Genomic DNA, 17490 nt, shown 5'->3' with positions numbered 1-17490 from the left:
TGGGCCCATAAACAAAGATCAGACATCCTTTGTGAATATCCAGTGCAACAGACTGGATTACGACCATAAAAATTCGTACCTCTGAAGTTCGCAAACAAAGATCGTAATCAAGGTGAGCGAAATAATTTGCTTAAATCCTTATCAGGCTTACTATTTTCACATCATGATTTTTGTCCTGTAAATTAAAATGTACTTTCCATCTAGGTATTGTTGATGCCTTTCTTCACAGACTCTTAACTTGTTTTAAAGATTTTTGATAGGCAATCTTTTACTTTAATAGATCTTGCCATTTTCTTGGTTTATTGCCCGTATTGATAATTTCAGTATGCTCAGCCATTTATTCATAAATGACTTTGAAAGTGTACAAGCTTTATATTATTTTATAAAATGTTACTGCATGGAAGATAAGTATTTTGTGTGTGAAATCAGATTTGTGTTCTTGTTCGTGCAAGTTTACTTATTCTTGTATCGTAGAAGTGTGTGTGGCTTGGGGCCAGCTGCATTATCTTTTTTTTTTTTTTACAGTGGCCCCATTCTTGCAGTTATTTTATTCAATGCTTTGTATTATATTGCATGACATTTATTACTTTAGAACATCACTTTTAGCTGTGAGCAACAATCAACACACAGTTCAGTGCAAAAGTAGATATGAAATAGAATTTAACTGTAATATTCTTATCTGGGGAAACCCCCCCCCCCCTTTTTGTTAGTATTCTTGACTGTTTTGGCAGCAGCAAATCTTGGAGTGGATGGTCTTTCATGGTGGTGATCTTGTTGAGCAGTCATGATTATAATTTGATGATCTGTGGTTCCAAAAATTAATGTTAGACCAAATCCTGTAGTCCATGCAGAAAAGGGTTGTTGGGGAACACTTATTATTAGTTTGTTATAAAAAATGTTTAATTTCTTGTAATTAATTCAATCTTTTACTGATGGGTGTGGCTTGTTTTTGTTGTTATAGAAAATAACACAAACAACGGTGATAAACATTGTATTCCAATGCATTTTTTATAGAACTTGACGTTTTGTATGCTAGTTCACATACATTTTCAAAAGTGACTGTTACAATTTTTGAAAACTATATTTAAAGATTAGAAGTCTGGAACCTAGACTGAGAAAAATGATCTGCAGCAGTACGTGTCTTGACACGTACTGCTGCAGATCATTTTTCTCAACTGTGGGACATGTGGGACATGTGGGACTGTGGGACATGGTCCTACGAAACAAATTTGTCGACCACGAATGTAGTTTATTTTACCTGTAACTGTATGCACAGCTCTAGCTTCACTAGCTATTGAGCACCCTGCGAGGGCTCATTGGCAACTTACATTTAGTATATTCAGTATATATATATATGTATATATAGTTTTCAAAAATTGTAACGGTCACTTTTGAAAATGTATGTGGACTAGCATACGAAACGTCAAGTTCTATAAAGAATGCGTTGGAATACAATGTTTAGAGCAGTTTTCAATTGTCAGTGTCGTAAAACCAAAACCAAAGTAATTACTTTGGCCAATTAAAAAGGTCGGAGACAATCCAGTAAACCAATCAAAACTCAAAGTAATTACTCATAGCCGACACAAAGCGTGGGAAAATGTGCACGCACGAGCCACGATTGGTTTGGTTTCACTTCTGATTGGTTGAAAAAATGGCGCAAGAACTTTGAACCAATCACTGAGTGAAGTAGTCATAAACCAAAGTATTTCACTAATTACTTTCAACACTCAACTGAAAACCACTCTATCACCGCTGTTTGTGTTATTTTCTTAATCAAGCTACGATGGCCTAAGAACAAGAGTTTATACGATATTGTTATAGCACGTTGTTGATGTGTAAACATATAACCTGATCACCTATAACGTGTTTGTTCAGATCCTTGAAGTTTGTTTCAGTTGTAACTTTGGAAACTTAAAATTATGCATTTGAAACTTATTAAGAAACTTTTGCTTGTCAATCGTTTTGGAGACCTTAGTGGTGCATATACCTTTAGCCTAATAAAAATAAATGACATGATTCTCTTTAAATGTTTTCTTGGAGATGTGAAGAGCTATTTTTATTCACAGAATCTGAAATGTCCTTCTTTCCAAATTTAGTGCTCTGAAAAAACAGGAGGTTTTTTTTTAAGATTTGGAGCATTATATCTAATATTAGAGAGGTTATGATACATCTGCATCTGGAAAATTAAGTGCTATCCGTAGAGACTGGATCCACTGATACTATGTCAAACCCAAAAGTTTACCTTTTAAAACATTTTATATTTTCGTAAGTTTTAAATACACACAAAGATTATCCAATCATGGCTCAAATTTGATAAAAGACGGTATCCTCCCATGGCTCAAATTAGTTACCAGTTTTTCTCTATAAAATCCACTTCATCTCGCAAAGGGCAGTGGTTATTGCATAAATCCTCGTGGATATTTTGAGTCATGTTATATTTGCTGATTGGGCTTGAAAAAAAGGCGATCGTATGACAGCACTGGGATCGGATTTGCCGGGATATCACTTTCTTTTCTTCCTTTCGTGTGTGTGCATTGTTTCATTCGTTCGCTCCACGGCATTCGGTCATTTGTCGTCATCGACTGGTTTTGGATGTTGTAGTTTCAATGCGAATCGACAACAGAGACAGAGTCAGAATGTCGACCAAACAAATCTCTCCTTCGTCAGGGAAAAATAAAATTCTCTATCAGGCGGGAGCTCGCTTGGAGGCAATGGATTACACGTTGAATTGGTGAGTGGGATTTTACCTTTACAACACTGCATACTTGGTCTATGTTTGGGCTGTCCTTCGTGAAGAAATTTCGAAGAACGCAGCGCGCGTTAACTTAAATTTTGGCCTGACGGTTGCATGCATCAGTGATTCCAGTCTTCCAGCACCAGATCATTTTGACATCACAGTACCTAAAAATGTCTCTGATCTAGTGAGATGGAAACACCCCGTCGTCTTGATCTATTTTATTTTCCTTTAGTATATATTCAGAGATACGAATCGCTTGGATTTTCCAACTCACTCGACTAACATTAATACAATCGAAGCACATTATTTTTTCTGATCCAAGTTCAGTTGTATGCATTTAGTCATCATTTTTATTATGACAAAACTACGTCATGTTTCGACAGCTGATAAATGAAAATCACGAAGTAGTACGTATAATGTTAATGGTGAACATGACCAGCTTATTTCACTTAAGTTAATTAAATTTGCAATTTTAACGAACAGAAAATAAAAACTTGGACTACACATGCATGTTGCGTGAATATAATTATTCTTATTTATCACGACATTCACAGTTTAACTATCTATTTTGAATAAGCTGTATTTTCATAAATAGTAGCATGCATGTGGTGTACATACGATTGTGTTTTCAGGGTTGTACTTTGAAAATACAAATTTGTAAAATGCAACAATTTCTTTGAAAATAAAAGGTAAGTGATATGACGAATAAAAGAACTTTGACTTTGTTAATATATATATATACTTTGAACAATGAAGAATCGACTTTCCTTTTAAAGCTTTATCTGACTTTGTTTACATATATTTGTTTATATGATAAATGAAATTGTGCTTAAGGCCACTTTCAAACGTTGAGCTACTGCCGTGTTGAACCAAAGTTAGGAATTAAATTAGACATTGCCACGGCAGTAGCACGACGTTTGAAACCATACACCTTATTCCAAAATGGCCGCTGATGTATGTGCATACAAATTGGCCCTTGTTGCCTTGTTCAAGATAAAATATTCTTTTGAGTTTTGAGCTTAAGAACGAGGCATCAAGGGCTAATTTGCAAGCAAACAAAAGAATATTTAAATGGTGCCCATTTTGGAATAAGATGTATTGAGTAGCAACTTGAATTTAGTTTGCCACGAGAATTAAATGCAACAGGGTCTGTCATGCTACACGGCACTGGCTCGGCATGGTTTCAAACGTTGCTCTACTGCCGTGCCGAACTCAATTCATAAATTATTTTAACATAGTTTTGATTATTTTGCAAATTATTTGTATGCATGCATCCCAGTTGTATAGTCGAAAACAAAATGGCATCGCTCAGAAGTTTCGGTGATTCGATTGTGACTCCAGGTATACTTTAGAATGCCGATGACGAAAAAGAAGTTGAAGAAATCAGCGATTCAGAAATTGCTAGTTTCTGTGATAAATGTTGGAAATCATCTGGTAGATGTTCTAAGGATGCACGTACATGTGGATCTGAGAAGGAACAACCAAAAAGGCTGCCTTTGAGACGCGAAAAGTTCTTTGGAATCTGCTCTCACTGTATGAGTTCAAAACAGTGTTCCAGCCAATGCTTCTCTGCAGACGGCTTTGTTTTTGAATTTGGCGCGACTCAATTAAGGTCGAAGTTTGAAACCACTCCTCTGCAATGGTTGTCCCACTGCCGGGCCAAATTCATTTAAGTTCAACATGGCAGTAGCGCGATGTTTGAAACTGGCCTAACTTTCTCTTAAGAAAATGTTGTGGGCTTAACTATGTGCTGTAAGACAAAACTCTCGATGAAACTCAATTATTATTATTGTTTTATTTTATTTTATTTTATTTTATTTTATTATTATTATTATCATTATTTTGCTATCAATGAGTATGGCATTCTCCTTTGAAAATAGTAGAGGTACAGCAATAAATGACTGGTTTTGTGGCCAAAAGAATCTTTTCCACTGCCTTGTATAATGGAGAAATTGACTTTTACCAAAAATGCTAGTGCTGGGTATATTCACATCTTTTATACTTCTTCTGGCTTAAGCAAATTTGGCAAGGGTACCCTAGATATTGGGAGAAAATTTTGTCAACCTACACGTAATTCAAACGTGGAGATGTATCAGAACCCTGCCAGTGAAATCTAACAATCTTGTGGTCCCAGGCTTTTAGAAGTCAAGGGTAATTTCTGTAAACAATAGTGGCTAATGACATTTGGGCAAAGTTCAAATCGAGGCTTTCTGGCTGGTGGTGCTGTATGCAAGGGCTGTGGGGTCCCTAGTTGTATTAGACGAAGGTGCACATGGTCAATATTGCAGTACTAATGCAGATTGCAGAATTGCTGTTTCATTTTTTCATTTACCAAACCCCAAGCTGCACATAACACTTGATTCTTTTTCTGCATCCAATTGGACCCTTTGTTCCATATTCTATGCATCCAAAAGGAAGACGAGTGCGTCCCAGGATGCAGTGACGCACTCTGGATACATCTCTGTGTACATGTATAATTATACGTCCTCTATAAAGCGCAGCCTTCTTTTTCCCAGTAGTTTGGCATTTTTATTTGTGGTTGTTTGAAAGAGTCTGGGAAGGAATTAGAAGTCCACTGTCCAAAAAATCTGCACAATATATTACCCAAGGTTTGTGACAAATCCAAGATGGCATCCTGGTCACGTCTGATGAATTTTGAGCTGGAAAGGAGCTAGGTAGTTTTACAGGAAATTTTTGCTGACTGGAATTTGGGTTTAGGTGGGGAAAGTGAATGGGATGTTTCAGAGTCTAGTGAAAGCAATTCGGAGCTTGAAGTGAAAGTATCAGCAAACGTGACAGAGACGTGAATGAGAACAATGACATGGAAGCTGATGGTGGTCAACAAAGAGGACAGAACATTGGTAGAGGTGCTTAACGTGTTGATTTTCTGATTCATAAGAATCATTTAAGAGAAAATAATTATGAAGTGCTTGAGTGCCTACATGTAGAATGGCAAAAATAAATTGTCATAAAAAATCCAACATGGCTGGTAGTAGCTGGGGTTCTCCTGGGTGGCACTCAAGGGGTTAACACTGCACAAAATGTACCATGGGATCAGGGACCCTTTTGAGACTTTGATAGATATAATGTAACAGGGATATTTATGTGGAAATTTTGATTGACAAGACTTGGTCCTTTGAATATCACTGTCTTACAAATTGAATGTACATTGTTGAAAATGTTAGTAATGCAACTATTATTTGTCCATACACATGTACTGTAGGTATGCTGCAAAGATCTGCAGAGTTGATAACAAAGAGAGGAAAGTACTGATTCACTTTGAGGGCTGGAATCACCGCTATGACGAATGGATTAATTTTGATAGTGAACGTTTAAGACCACATGCACGACAGCAATCACACCAGGACCCCAAAGATGAGAAGGTGAGCTGACTGCTTTCTTAAATGTTTTCTCAAGCTTGTGAGGTTATTGAGTATACATGTTGTTTATAAACTATAATTATGTGAGCTGCTGTCCTTGATTTTTGAGAAATTGATAATGCCAAATTTATTTTTTACTTTGGTATGTAAGCGATGTTCTTGCCATGCATTTTTTATTTGGTCTCAGGTGTAATCCCAAGGAAGTTCATCACACTGTTAAAAAGTAAACATAGATCCTTTCTAGTCTGTCTCATTTTTATCATGCCATCTTATTATTTTTTATGTTGTGGGAAGGAGAATTAACAGGCTAAGTATGAGTAAATTGCACCCATGTCTTCTTTCTTCATGTGGTAGAAGGTAGAGAGTCAGAAGATGTTGACCACACTGTTTTCACCATGTGCATTTACATGCACGGCTCCTCAGACATATGATGAAAATATTAGTTCACACATACAGTACTCCTTTTCTCAAATTCAAGAAGATTCACTTTGAGTTAAGTTGACTGATGAGATCACTTATTGAAATTTTTGAGAGTTTACATTCAATAGTATAATTGGCTAATAACGTTTTTCCTAATTTGATCACTTTTATTTTAACATATTTGAGATTTGTTCCATTATTTTGAGTTTTTATTTCTGTGAATGCAGTATACAAACTTGGTTTTTTAATTTTTCCAACTTCTCTTGTAATCATTTGTATAGTACAAATGTATTTGCTTGATCTGGAGTGTTAACACATTAAAAATTCTTCTGTTTTTGGTATCACAGTTTGTCAAATCGAAAGGACGATACACTAGTAACCGCTACTTTTCATCAGTGTTTCTACATGTACTAATACTAATGGATTATGTTTCTCAAAACTAACTTTGCCCACATCACTTCTGTATTTTCATCAATTCTTGAAAATCTTGCATTACATGTGCACTAATACATTGAAAGACAAAAATTATTTATTTCTGCTGTATATACAAAGTCTTATTCATCTACAATGCAGCTGCTTTGATGCTTGTATTATCATTTCATGTATTATTGATGAGTTGTGTTTTAAATGCTAGTGACTGTATACTCCTGCTTTCTAAAATATTTCTCCCTTTCTTTGTGGCGTGGCAATCCTCATGCACTGTGATGTCCTATCTAGCAGGAAGTTTGCGACTATCAGGTTAATATGACTGTCTTTTGCTCTTTTTGACATATAAATGACCACATCATACTCTAGTTTGCAGATGTTCTTTAACATTAAATTATTCTGTAACAAAAAATAATGAAGACCTAATTGTGATTCAGGTTTTATGAGCTTCACTATCAAGCTTGTATTATTAATTACAGTTTGCAAGGGCTTGATGTGGGATCTTAAAGATGACTTTTGTACTCTCCCACCAGTGTTGTTGTAGAAGTAAATCTGGCTAGTTTGATAAGCATAACTTATCTTCCTCCTTAGTGCTTTTTAATGTGCTGTACAGTGTCCAATAACAGCAGCTGTCTGATTTGTTTTAACATTTATTGTGCTGTCTGTTCTTGTGCTGGCTTGGGTGTGGTGTTTGGAATGTTCTTGCTGCCTACTTTTTAAAAAAAATTATTGTTGTCACAAAATACTTAGGGCACATGTTGTCTATGTGACTTCAAAAGTTAACTTTGATTTATCTCCTTAGATTGTCTTGACTTGAGTAGATTCAAGTTTGCATGTTTTTGGCAACTTTTTTTATGACAATTGTTAGATAAAAGAGACATTCCCTGTGTAATCTTGGTACATGAACTTGGTACACAATCTCTTTTTCACTCACCCCAGATCCCTCTATTAACGTATCTAGTTTGGTGACCAGATTTTCAAGGAATAACAGTATTTCACACCCAAAAACACACTACTGCCTGCAATCAGGCTATGTTCTTTAATGGAGGGTTACGTTTTTTCAAATGTTGGCCGTGTAGCACTTTATATTTCAACAGAATTAACTATTGTAGGGGTAATGTGAAGTGCTGTTTCATACCCATATAAACCATGTGAGCCTTAGCCCTACCAATGGAATTGGGCCCACACAAGGACAGAGAAAAACTCTGACCAGGGTGGGAATTGAAGCCACAACCTTCGGGCTTCTTTAAGATCCTAGTTTTTAGAAAGTGGGATTAGTTGATTAAAAAAATGCCACCATGGGTCCCATGCAGTTGCCACCCACACACCCTTGACCTATGAGAGGCTGAGCAGTTTATTTATATTTGAGACAATTAATTAAAGCTTCCAAGTCAACATACATATTGACTCAATCAAATATTTATTTTGTCTGTGAGAAAGAAAAGTACATGTATGAAGGTACACGAGTTAGGCAAACAATTTTGCAATTTGTTGTCGTTGTTTTCCACTTGATCATATTAGGATGTTACTCATACCATACCATGTACAGTGCCGCTCGAAACTATTTGTGCATTTGCCGCGGTTCTGACTAGGTGAAATCGCAGATTCAATCTCCAGTTTGACCGAGGTAAAACCTTGTCTATGGTAACTGAAAACCAAGGTTTCACCTAGGATGCAGTATTGCTTTTTGTTTTTTTAAGCGTTGTAATTTAGAGCAGATGCTATTAAAGAAATCTGCATAATTATTTTTGCTGGTCGATCACATTGACAATAATAATAATATGCGTATTTGCCGTAATTACAATCTGCGATGGTGGGCACATTTGGTTATACCGTAATAAGGTGCCTTCAAGACATTTCTTGTAATCCTTTTTCCCCCAAACGTCAAGATCTCTAAAAAGTATTTGAGATCTGTTCAATGCTAATGACATAAAGATCAGCAGAAATTCTATCGAGAAATACTCTATGAGTTTGGGAAATCTCTTGTCTTTATGGTGAGGCCGCTTGAAGCGACCGGCCTTGGAAGAGACACGAAAGACATTTTGATCTCATCAACCGAAAGATGGAAGGAAACGATTAACTGTACATTTGTAATTGTCAGTCATTCGGGCTACATGACTCTCTATCTGTTACAAACTTGCTGAGCAGTTCAGCATTGAACAACGTATTTCATGAGCTACCGCTCTCGCTTGCATGACAGAATAGGCAGCTTGGTTAGAAAAGAAAGAAAGGAACTTTATTTAAGTGTCTAGTCGTTCTAGCGCTGGAGCGCTAATTGGGAACACTGTAAACTGAAATGAACAATGAAAGTAAATCAAGTCAAATGTTGGTTTTTGAGGAGAGGGGAAACCGAAGTGCCCGGAGAAAACCTCTCGGTGCAGAGTAAAGAACCAACAAACTCAACCCACATATGACGCCGAGTCCGGGAATCGAACCCAGGCCACAAAAGTTTGGTGGGAGGCGAGTTCTCTCACCACTGCGCCATCCCTGCACCCCCAATTTACGTTTTGATTCGCCAAATTGACAGAGGCTTGAACTCAACCCGGCCTAAGTCTATCCTATGGTTGTTGAAGCATTAAATTAAGTTTATTTTACTAATTCAGAGGAATGAATATTTCTGAATTTCAAGCTCAACTGCTAAATAACCTGTTACTTAATATTTTGAATCAGAATTGTTTGCAGTTAACGTGCAATTGCCACAAGCAGTTGCTTAACAAACTTCAGGAATATAGTTACATTGTATGGTTCTTCACTGGTATAATACTTTTAGTCATTCATAAAGGTTTAGTTCAAGGTTGGAGCTTTTCAACAACAGTACTATCCCATAAACATTTCTATTTGGACAGGACGCAAAGTTTGGAAGCACTTGATTCTAAATATATCTCCTTTCGGACTGCATTGGCGGCGACTAGTTATGCATGTAAATCCACACAGATTTTTCTTAGATCAAAGTTTTTTTTTATGTCTTTACATGCATACATACATACATACATACATTCTGCAGGCATAGTTCTGAACTAGTTGATTCAGAAGTTTTCTAATGTTCTTCTTACTCGTGCTACTTTGCTGAAGACAAAAGCATTTATAAGATAGATGGATGTTTTTTATCTAATAGATGCTTTAGCCTGTTAACTCTCATTAGTTTAAGCATACAGCCAGAGGCAGTTTTAGTGATATGTTCGTTAAAGTTAAGATGACAATCTATATACACTCCCAGGTCCTTTGCAACTGTTGCCTCGGTTTCGGTTGCGGTTGCGGTTGCGGTTGCGGTTGCGGTTGCGGTTTTCATCTACATGTAGCCTAGGTGATTTTGCGGTAAACACTATCAGCAAAGAAGAGGTATTACCACGTGCAAATGCACTAATAGTTTTGATTGGTACTGTATAGGCGGCACACCCATTTTGTGCACAATTTACAAAAGTGCTGCCTACACACTGTACATGTGTAAACGTGCAATTACAGTAAATTATGCCATTTCATGTTTTAGTGAATAATAAAAAAATAAGAGTGTGAAGCTTGACAGTGACATACCCATCAGGCAGTGTCAAGCTAGGATTTTAGTTACCCTTGAGATAATTATTGTTGTTAATTTTGGATAACCTAAATGTAAAGGTTATGAGCATTCCTACTAAAGCAGAATTACAGTATTACACTGTATAATCTTTGGTTTCTTTGTATTTTATTTTTCCATGTGACTGTATAAATGTGTCTTATACAGTATTAAGCAAAATGTTTTGTGGCTAATGTTTGCATTTTGATAAGTGTATTTTACATGTATTTTGTCTTGTGCAGGATTGGAAAGTCGGTGATCGTGTGTTAGCAAAGTGGCAAGACTGCAAATTTTATCCAGCAAAAGTAGTAAAACCTCTCAATGATGGTAAGATAATGTGTGTAGATGTTAATTGTTCATTGTCCAGTATATGTTTCATTATTGAGTCAACCAAGGTTGTTTAGGTTTAGGGGCTGTGGTTGTATAGTGTATAACTAAACAATTTCTGACATAACAAAAACGCCAGGTGACCCAAAACCACAATGTATATTTTTGGCGAATATCAGTTTCAAGGAAACCATGTCAGATGCAAGAACCTAAATTTTATTGCAGGATACTAGAGTTGTCCTCAAAGAATTCTTAGTAAGGAATTTTGTTAAAATAAAATTATTGAAATGCTCGTGTAATTATAAGAATCAGCCATTGGAACTTTAAACTGGCAGGTACATGTATATTCATGTACCGTATTTACCCGTGTATAAGTCGATCCCATGTATAAGTCGACCCCCCATTTTTGATGGCAAAAAACGCAATTTCTTAATTTCTTTGTTAAATGTTCATGGGACACTAATCTTGTATTCTTCGATTTCTGGAAATGTGGATACACAAAAAAATCAGGGCCTCAAGTGCTTAATAGTTTCGTTGTTCAACAGCTGTTGTATATGCGGGCATTTTGTCCTTGAGTTTCGAAAACATTCTCAGAAAATCGAACATGTAAACCTCCAACTCACCTGTTTCGTTGTTCAAGGATAAAGGGCTTTAGAGGATAAGCACAATGCAACATTACAGAAGCAGAAGTCAATCTTTGAAAATAACTTGCGAATGACGATGCGAAAATGTGCAAGGTTTTATTGGTCCTTGATTTATAATTTCTCAAATGACAAACAAAACAAAACTCATAAACCAAACAATACGAAGTTTGCAAAAGCATTTAAATCTGCCAGGTTTGTATAAAGAATAAAAAACATTCATTACCAACCAACATTTTCACGCAACGCGAGTGACAATGCTTGCACGCAAACACGAGGTATTGCGCCAGGTTACTAAGCCATTGAACGATCGTGTTTTATTCGAAGAAACAGAAATGACTTTTAGAGCTTTCCGCCTTTGGAAAACGAAAATTTCCAGTGTCTATTTCATATTTGTGCTTGTGAAAATCTTCAACATTTAGAGTTGGACAAATCCTTTTTCATTTCAACTGGAATTGCTTAAATTAGTATTGAAGTCTTTTGTCATTCATTTTGAAGTCTTTTACGTCGGCTTTTGTCCACTGCCTTCGTTATGCCCAAGACAACGTTAACATTATTATGTTAATTTTGAATAAATTACTTAGCTGGAACTTGGCTCAAAATCTTTGACCCGTGTATAAGTCGAGTGCAATTTTTGGAGCTTCTTTTGAGGCCATAAAAGGTCGACTTATACACGTGTAAATACGGTAATTACTGTCTTGAAACCTGCATCACCTGTAATGGTTAATTTTATAAAGCCAAAAAGTGTTCATATTGACTCTTTAAAGGTAGGTTGGTTCTTGTACACTGTTATGTGTGCCAGTTTTTGTTTCACTGTAATATTATTGTGCAATGTTAGCCTTTTAAGAGTTTTCATCAACACAGCAAGTCCCCAGATGATGATATACACCTGTACATTCCATGAAAGCTAAATGCTTTTGCTTTTCAGTACAAAAAATTAATGTTGTTTTGTGTGGTACATACATACTGTAGATCATGATTGCTCTCTTTTAATTGATATAGATGTGAAAAGTACCTGTAATCTGGACTGTTATGCCCTACATGATTTATAATAATGTTAAAATCAGTCGTAAGAGCTCCCATTGAAACAGTTTTCTCCTTAGAATGCCACTATTTACAGACATTTAAGAGGGCTCTGAACAAGTGGACTATTTATTGTCTGGCCATGGTTTCATTTTTGTCGACTGTTGTAGCAACATTGACACAATGTCATTACCCTGTTAAGTAAGTAAGAAAGAAAGTTAAGTTTGAGACATTTTTTAACAATCATCTGGTGGAAACCACATGCTTTCCATCGTCCTTTCTCACGCACTCTGAAGGTCATTCCCTCGTACATGTATGTTTTCAATTCTCCTGTACAAAATTTGAAACTTAGTTTTGGGCACAGCTTTCACTTGTGTTTGAAGCATTTTGTTACAAAGTTTTGTCAGAATCCATTTTGAGATATTACTGTAATTACATGTAAGTGAGATTATAAAGAAAAACTGCAATTTCTACCATTTTGAGAGCCGCAATGAATGTGTACTGTGCGGAATGAGTATGTTTTAGGTTAATTGTCAAGCTGAATTTGGTGATTTGCAAGTCTTACTCGTGTATATTATTATACTTAATTTACACAAAAAGTGGAACTAATAACCACAGCTATAGATCGTTTTCACTTTCACAACAAAAAATAGATTTGAAACCACTCCAAATGTATTGAACCCTTTTATCTGCTTTTCACCTTGACCTGCACTTTTGTGCTCTCAAAACTCTTACTCTACAAGATATTTGCTGTCAACATTATCTAATCGGCGAGTTTTTGCATTCAACCCACCTTGAAATCTTTTGTTTACATAAGCATCGAACATTTATCAGACCTTTATTTACCAGCATTTCGCCTTGATCCTCACGTTTATGCCCGAAAAGCTCACAATCATTTGGACCTTTTTGCAACGAGACTGGACCAGCTAGGACAAGATTATTGCTTTCATCATCTGTCGGCTGCAGAGCAGGCGACTACAAGCTTCCTCCAACCACAACAGTCTTGTGCCAATTCAGACAGCGTGTCCGGGCCAATCATGTTGTCTGTGTCTCCCATTTAATTGGCAAGGTTTATCCTTCAACGCACACTGTGCAGAGTTTATCTCCTTAGAACGGTGGATTGGAGTTGACACCTATTGGATTTGGAACTATGGTTGTTGGCCTGATCTTACATATTAGGATTGGCTTTGTTTATAAGCCATTTTGTAAACCCAAGGATTGACTAGAAAAACCAATTGCAACAACGTTTTAGAAAAATAAATAAGTGGTCGATAGATCACATATAAATAGTGATTTTCAAATGCACTTACATTGTAACATGTAATAATCTGAGATTACCACTAGTTTAACAATGAGGTCTATGCAAGGAACATGTGCTGATCACATAATGATACAAGCTGTGGCAGACACAATTAATTGTAAAATTTGCATCATGGAATCAAGTCAAAATTTTGTGGACATGACTGAGTCATTGAGCCACCAACTACAGTACAGCCCAAAGATAATGCACGCACAAGAAGTTCTTGCACCACAAGAATGCGTAAGCTGGTGCAAGAAGTGAAAATACCGTCTAGTTCTGATAGTAGCGACCCTCGTTACTTTCTGAAGTCTCTTGGGGACGCTCCTTTTGGGGGATTGTTACTTTAGGGGAACAAAAATCGTTTACAAATAGAGCTTGCGTGAGCTTCTTTTTCTAAATAAAATATAATCAACATAAAATTAAAAAAGAACAACATTTTATTTGCATTCCATATGTATAGATTGATGAGTATCACAATCATTAAGTACATTTGTGTAACATAGAGAGATTTTACAAATTTTTCATACTGTCATAAAATTGGATGAAAATGAACCTAACACAATCAAATAACCTCTTAAGCTGATATCTTAATGTAAAATGTAATATTTTTATACTGATGGATCAAAAATAAGCAATTTTTAAGTTAGCCATAATCCCTTGCGGGCATGGTAATTTCCTCATTTTGCCTAGATTAAGCTTAAAAATTGTGTTAAATAACCCAAGTTATTGTTATTTTTAACTTTTGACATGACAGAAATTTTAATTGCTGTTTCACAATGAATTCATGATTTCTTTATGTTCAGTGATTGGCAGTTTATAAATAGCTTTTCTCCGTTTAGTTTCCTTTGACTTAAGGACAAGGTCTCGGCAAATGTGTTGGACCGTTCCAGAAAGAACAGCTGCTCTATTTGCTGCTTCCAGCTTGAATGTGAAATCAAGCAAGTTTTCTCTGAGGAGAAAGTTGCCAACAGCACATTCTGCCCACAAGAAAAAATTGATCCATAGTCTTCTTCAAAGTCACTTTCAAGTCTGACTACAGAATTTTCCTGATTAGCTGTTTCTGGTTCTTCTCATAATAAGCCCTGTTTTTTCCTTCTTTTCTTCTGCCTTTTTCTTTCTCCACTGTTCTCTACTTGAAAGCTTTTGTTCACAATCTGACGCCATTTCAGAGTCGACTTACGCTTTGCTTGAAATTCCTGCAAAAAATTCCATGTGGATTGGATTGAATAACACAGGACAGAAATCTGCAAAAAAATACAGTTTGACTGGATAAAAACTAGTTAAGGCCTGGCAGCAAAGTTTGTTTATCGCTATTTGCTGTCAGGGAATGTTTTGAAACATGATGGCGGATCTGCGAGGGGAAAGCGATTCAAGTAGCACTTGTGGTTATTTCTCGCTCTAAATTCGCTTTGTCAACCTCTGAAAGTCAAGACTCACGAAAAGGTCTCCTTCTTTCACAATTTGAATTGGTTCTTTCTGATCTTTGGCGTGTAATTTGTATATGAGATAAGCATTCTGTTTTTCTTTGGGTTTCGTAATGTGAGCTTGGACAAGCAAGATACAGAGGACATTTTACGAAGCTGTGCTTCGGTCCTAATGCAAATTGTGATGGCAGACAATTTGTTTCAGGCTGAGGAAAAAATGCTCTGGCTTCTTGTGTGCTGAGAAATTTTCGTTGCAACTTTTGCCAAAGCAACTACCACAAATGAGCATTCTGGAAGCATATTGGCTTCTACCAAACCACCAACCACCCGTTGGTTACAGCCACAACTTGTAAACACAGCACTGAAGATTTTAGACCGTTGTGCTTTTTGCCCACTTTACTCTCATAGGTGAGAAATTAACCACTTTTTTTTATTTACTGGTTGCAACATTGTGTATGTGAAATATGTTGATTACGTTGTGATGAATAAAGTAGAAGCTGTCTGAAGAACATTGTTGTGCTTGTCTTGCAAGTTTGCATGTTATGCGTGACACGCCATTTTTTGTCCCCAAAGTGAACAACCAAATCTGTTTGTTCTAAAGTTAAGCAACGGATTTCATTAATCTACACGGTAAATTATGTTACCTAATATGTAAGAAGTATATCTGCAAAATGTGAGTGGCTAGCGCTTTTTACGAGCGGAGATATGACCTGAAGTGTTTGTTCAAGATACTGGTTTTCTTAATGTACATCATGATTGTGCTATGAATCATTGTCTTTCATGGTCACAGATTATGTTTTCCAAAACAAAAAAATCACTTCCAAAAGGAAGGGATGTAATGTTATCTTTCCTCTTGGGAAACATTTGATGGTCATGGGATCAGAACTCAATGTTTGGTCACACCCAGTTTATCGCACGCCGTATTTAATTCACTTGCTTATTAATTTAATTGGATAAATGGCGTAAAGGTATTTCAAACTTGGAAAAAATATCATTGAACTATGTCCAGCCGATTGGAAACTATACATGTAGGCAGCTGATTTTTTAGTCTCTTGCGCGATGTACCAACATTGTGACATCATTTTACATTTGCGGCGACTGTCATTCAAACGGTTCACATGGAAAAAAGGTATTCTCATCACTCCCTTGATAAACATTTCTTTGAATGGAATTTTTGGTAGCAAAAGGTTTTCGTCTGGTATTTATTCTGATTGCTATCATGGAACGAGTCTTTGTGCAAACATACTAAAAAGTCAACCAATCATCATATCATTGCGACATGTGATATGTACAACGCCCGCTATCGCCACCGTCATTAAACATAGACTCCACTTTTTATTTTGATTTTGTACCATACTTCGGCCGTGCATTGCCCTGAAAAATGATGTCTTGCTGCAAGTTTTGTATAATTATCACCTTCTTTCTAGGATGTTGCCACAAAGAAGTTCTTGCAGTCCGGATTTCTTAACGGAAAGAAGTTCTTGCATTGTCAACTTCTAAGTGCAAAGAAGTTCTTGCGACTGGTAGGATTGTGGTGCAAGGAGCCGCAAGAAGTTGCCTGCTTGCGGACGCAAAAATAAGTTTTTGTGCATGCATTATTTTTGGGCTGTACTGTATGCCACAAATTGCTACATGTAGACCTATATACATAGGACACAGGGAAAATGAATTATTTGCACATTCATAACTGATGGAAATTCAGTTTAAAAAGATAGTGAAAAGTTAAATTATTCAATAGCTAAAAACAAACAAACACTAAATAGATCTTGCACGTGTTTCAAAACCATGCTGCCCTTCCCTCAGAAAGCAAGCAATATTGTTTACTGATCCATTTTACCGTGATAAATAGTATTAAAAATTGTTAATCTGTAATATTGTTCCAATACCACTCACTTTGTGAAAACAGTTGACACATGCAGGCTTTGACTGTCTATTTTTTGTAGGATGTGACTGAAAATCCTGAAGTTTTAACTCTCAAACAAACCTGTGCTTCTGTTTTAGGTGCATATGAAGTTCTTTTTTATGATGGTATCAAAAAGTCAGTCCACAGAGTGAACATAAAACCTGATACAAGAGTGAGTATTGAAAAAGGAATCCTCCTGTAATTGTGTTTATGGCTTTATGAATGCAATACTGTAGAGGAATAATTTTTCTTGTGCTCTTTTCAATCAAGGTACAGATTTCTTGCCCATCTTACCTCCATCAGTTATTTCTGTTAAGAACAAAATATGATGCGTTCGTAAATTATATGAGTTTGTCATC

General features: G+C 36.3%; 1 protein-coding gene across 4 annotated transcripts in view; it reads left to right on the top strand.

The window, feature by feature from the left end:
* The first annotated feature begins 13 nt into the window (after positions 1-13).
* LOC138031198 (uncharacterized) overlaps positions 14-17490 on the top strand; it is a 45824-nt gene continuing 28347 nt past the window's right edge. The window contains exons 1-5 of one of the 4 annotated variants that reach the window (XM_068878864.1): positions 2402-2731; positions 5961-6120; positions 7255-7275; positions 10756-10840; positions 17230-17303. In XM_068878864.1, coding sequence (XP_068734965.1) covers positions 2607-2731; positions 5961-6120; positions 7255-7275; positions 10756-10840; positions 17230-17303 — 465 coding nt within the window. In that variant the 5' untranslated portion in view covers positions 2402-2606. Of the gene's footprint in view, positions 113-2401; positions 2732-5960; positions 6121-7254; positions 7276-10755; positions 10841-17229; positions 17304-17490 lie in introns of those variants that run through there. The other 3 variants (XM_068878862.1, XM_068878865.1, XM_068878863.1) reach the window with 3 other exon arrangements.

The sequence above is a fragment of the Montipora capricornis genome, chromosome 14 (assembly GCF_036669925.1).
Source record: "Montipora capricornis isolate CH-2021 chromosome 14, ASM3666992v2, whole genome shotgun sequence".
Lineage (NCBI taxonomy): Eukaryota > Metazoa > Cnidaria > Anthozoa > Scleractinia > Acroporidae > Montipora > Montipora capricornis.
Note: the sequence above shows the minus strand (reverse complement) of the source record. Positions and strands in the feature narration are given on the sequence as shown.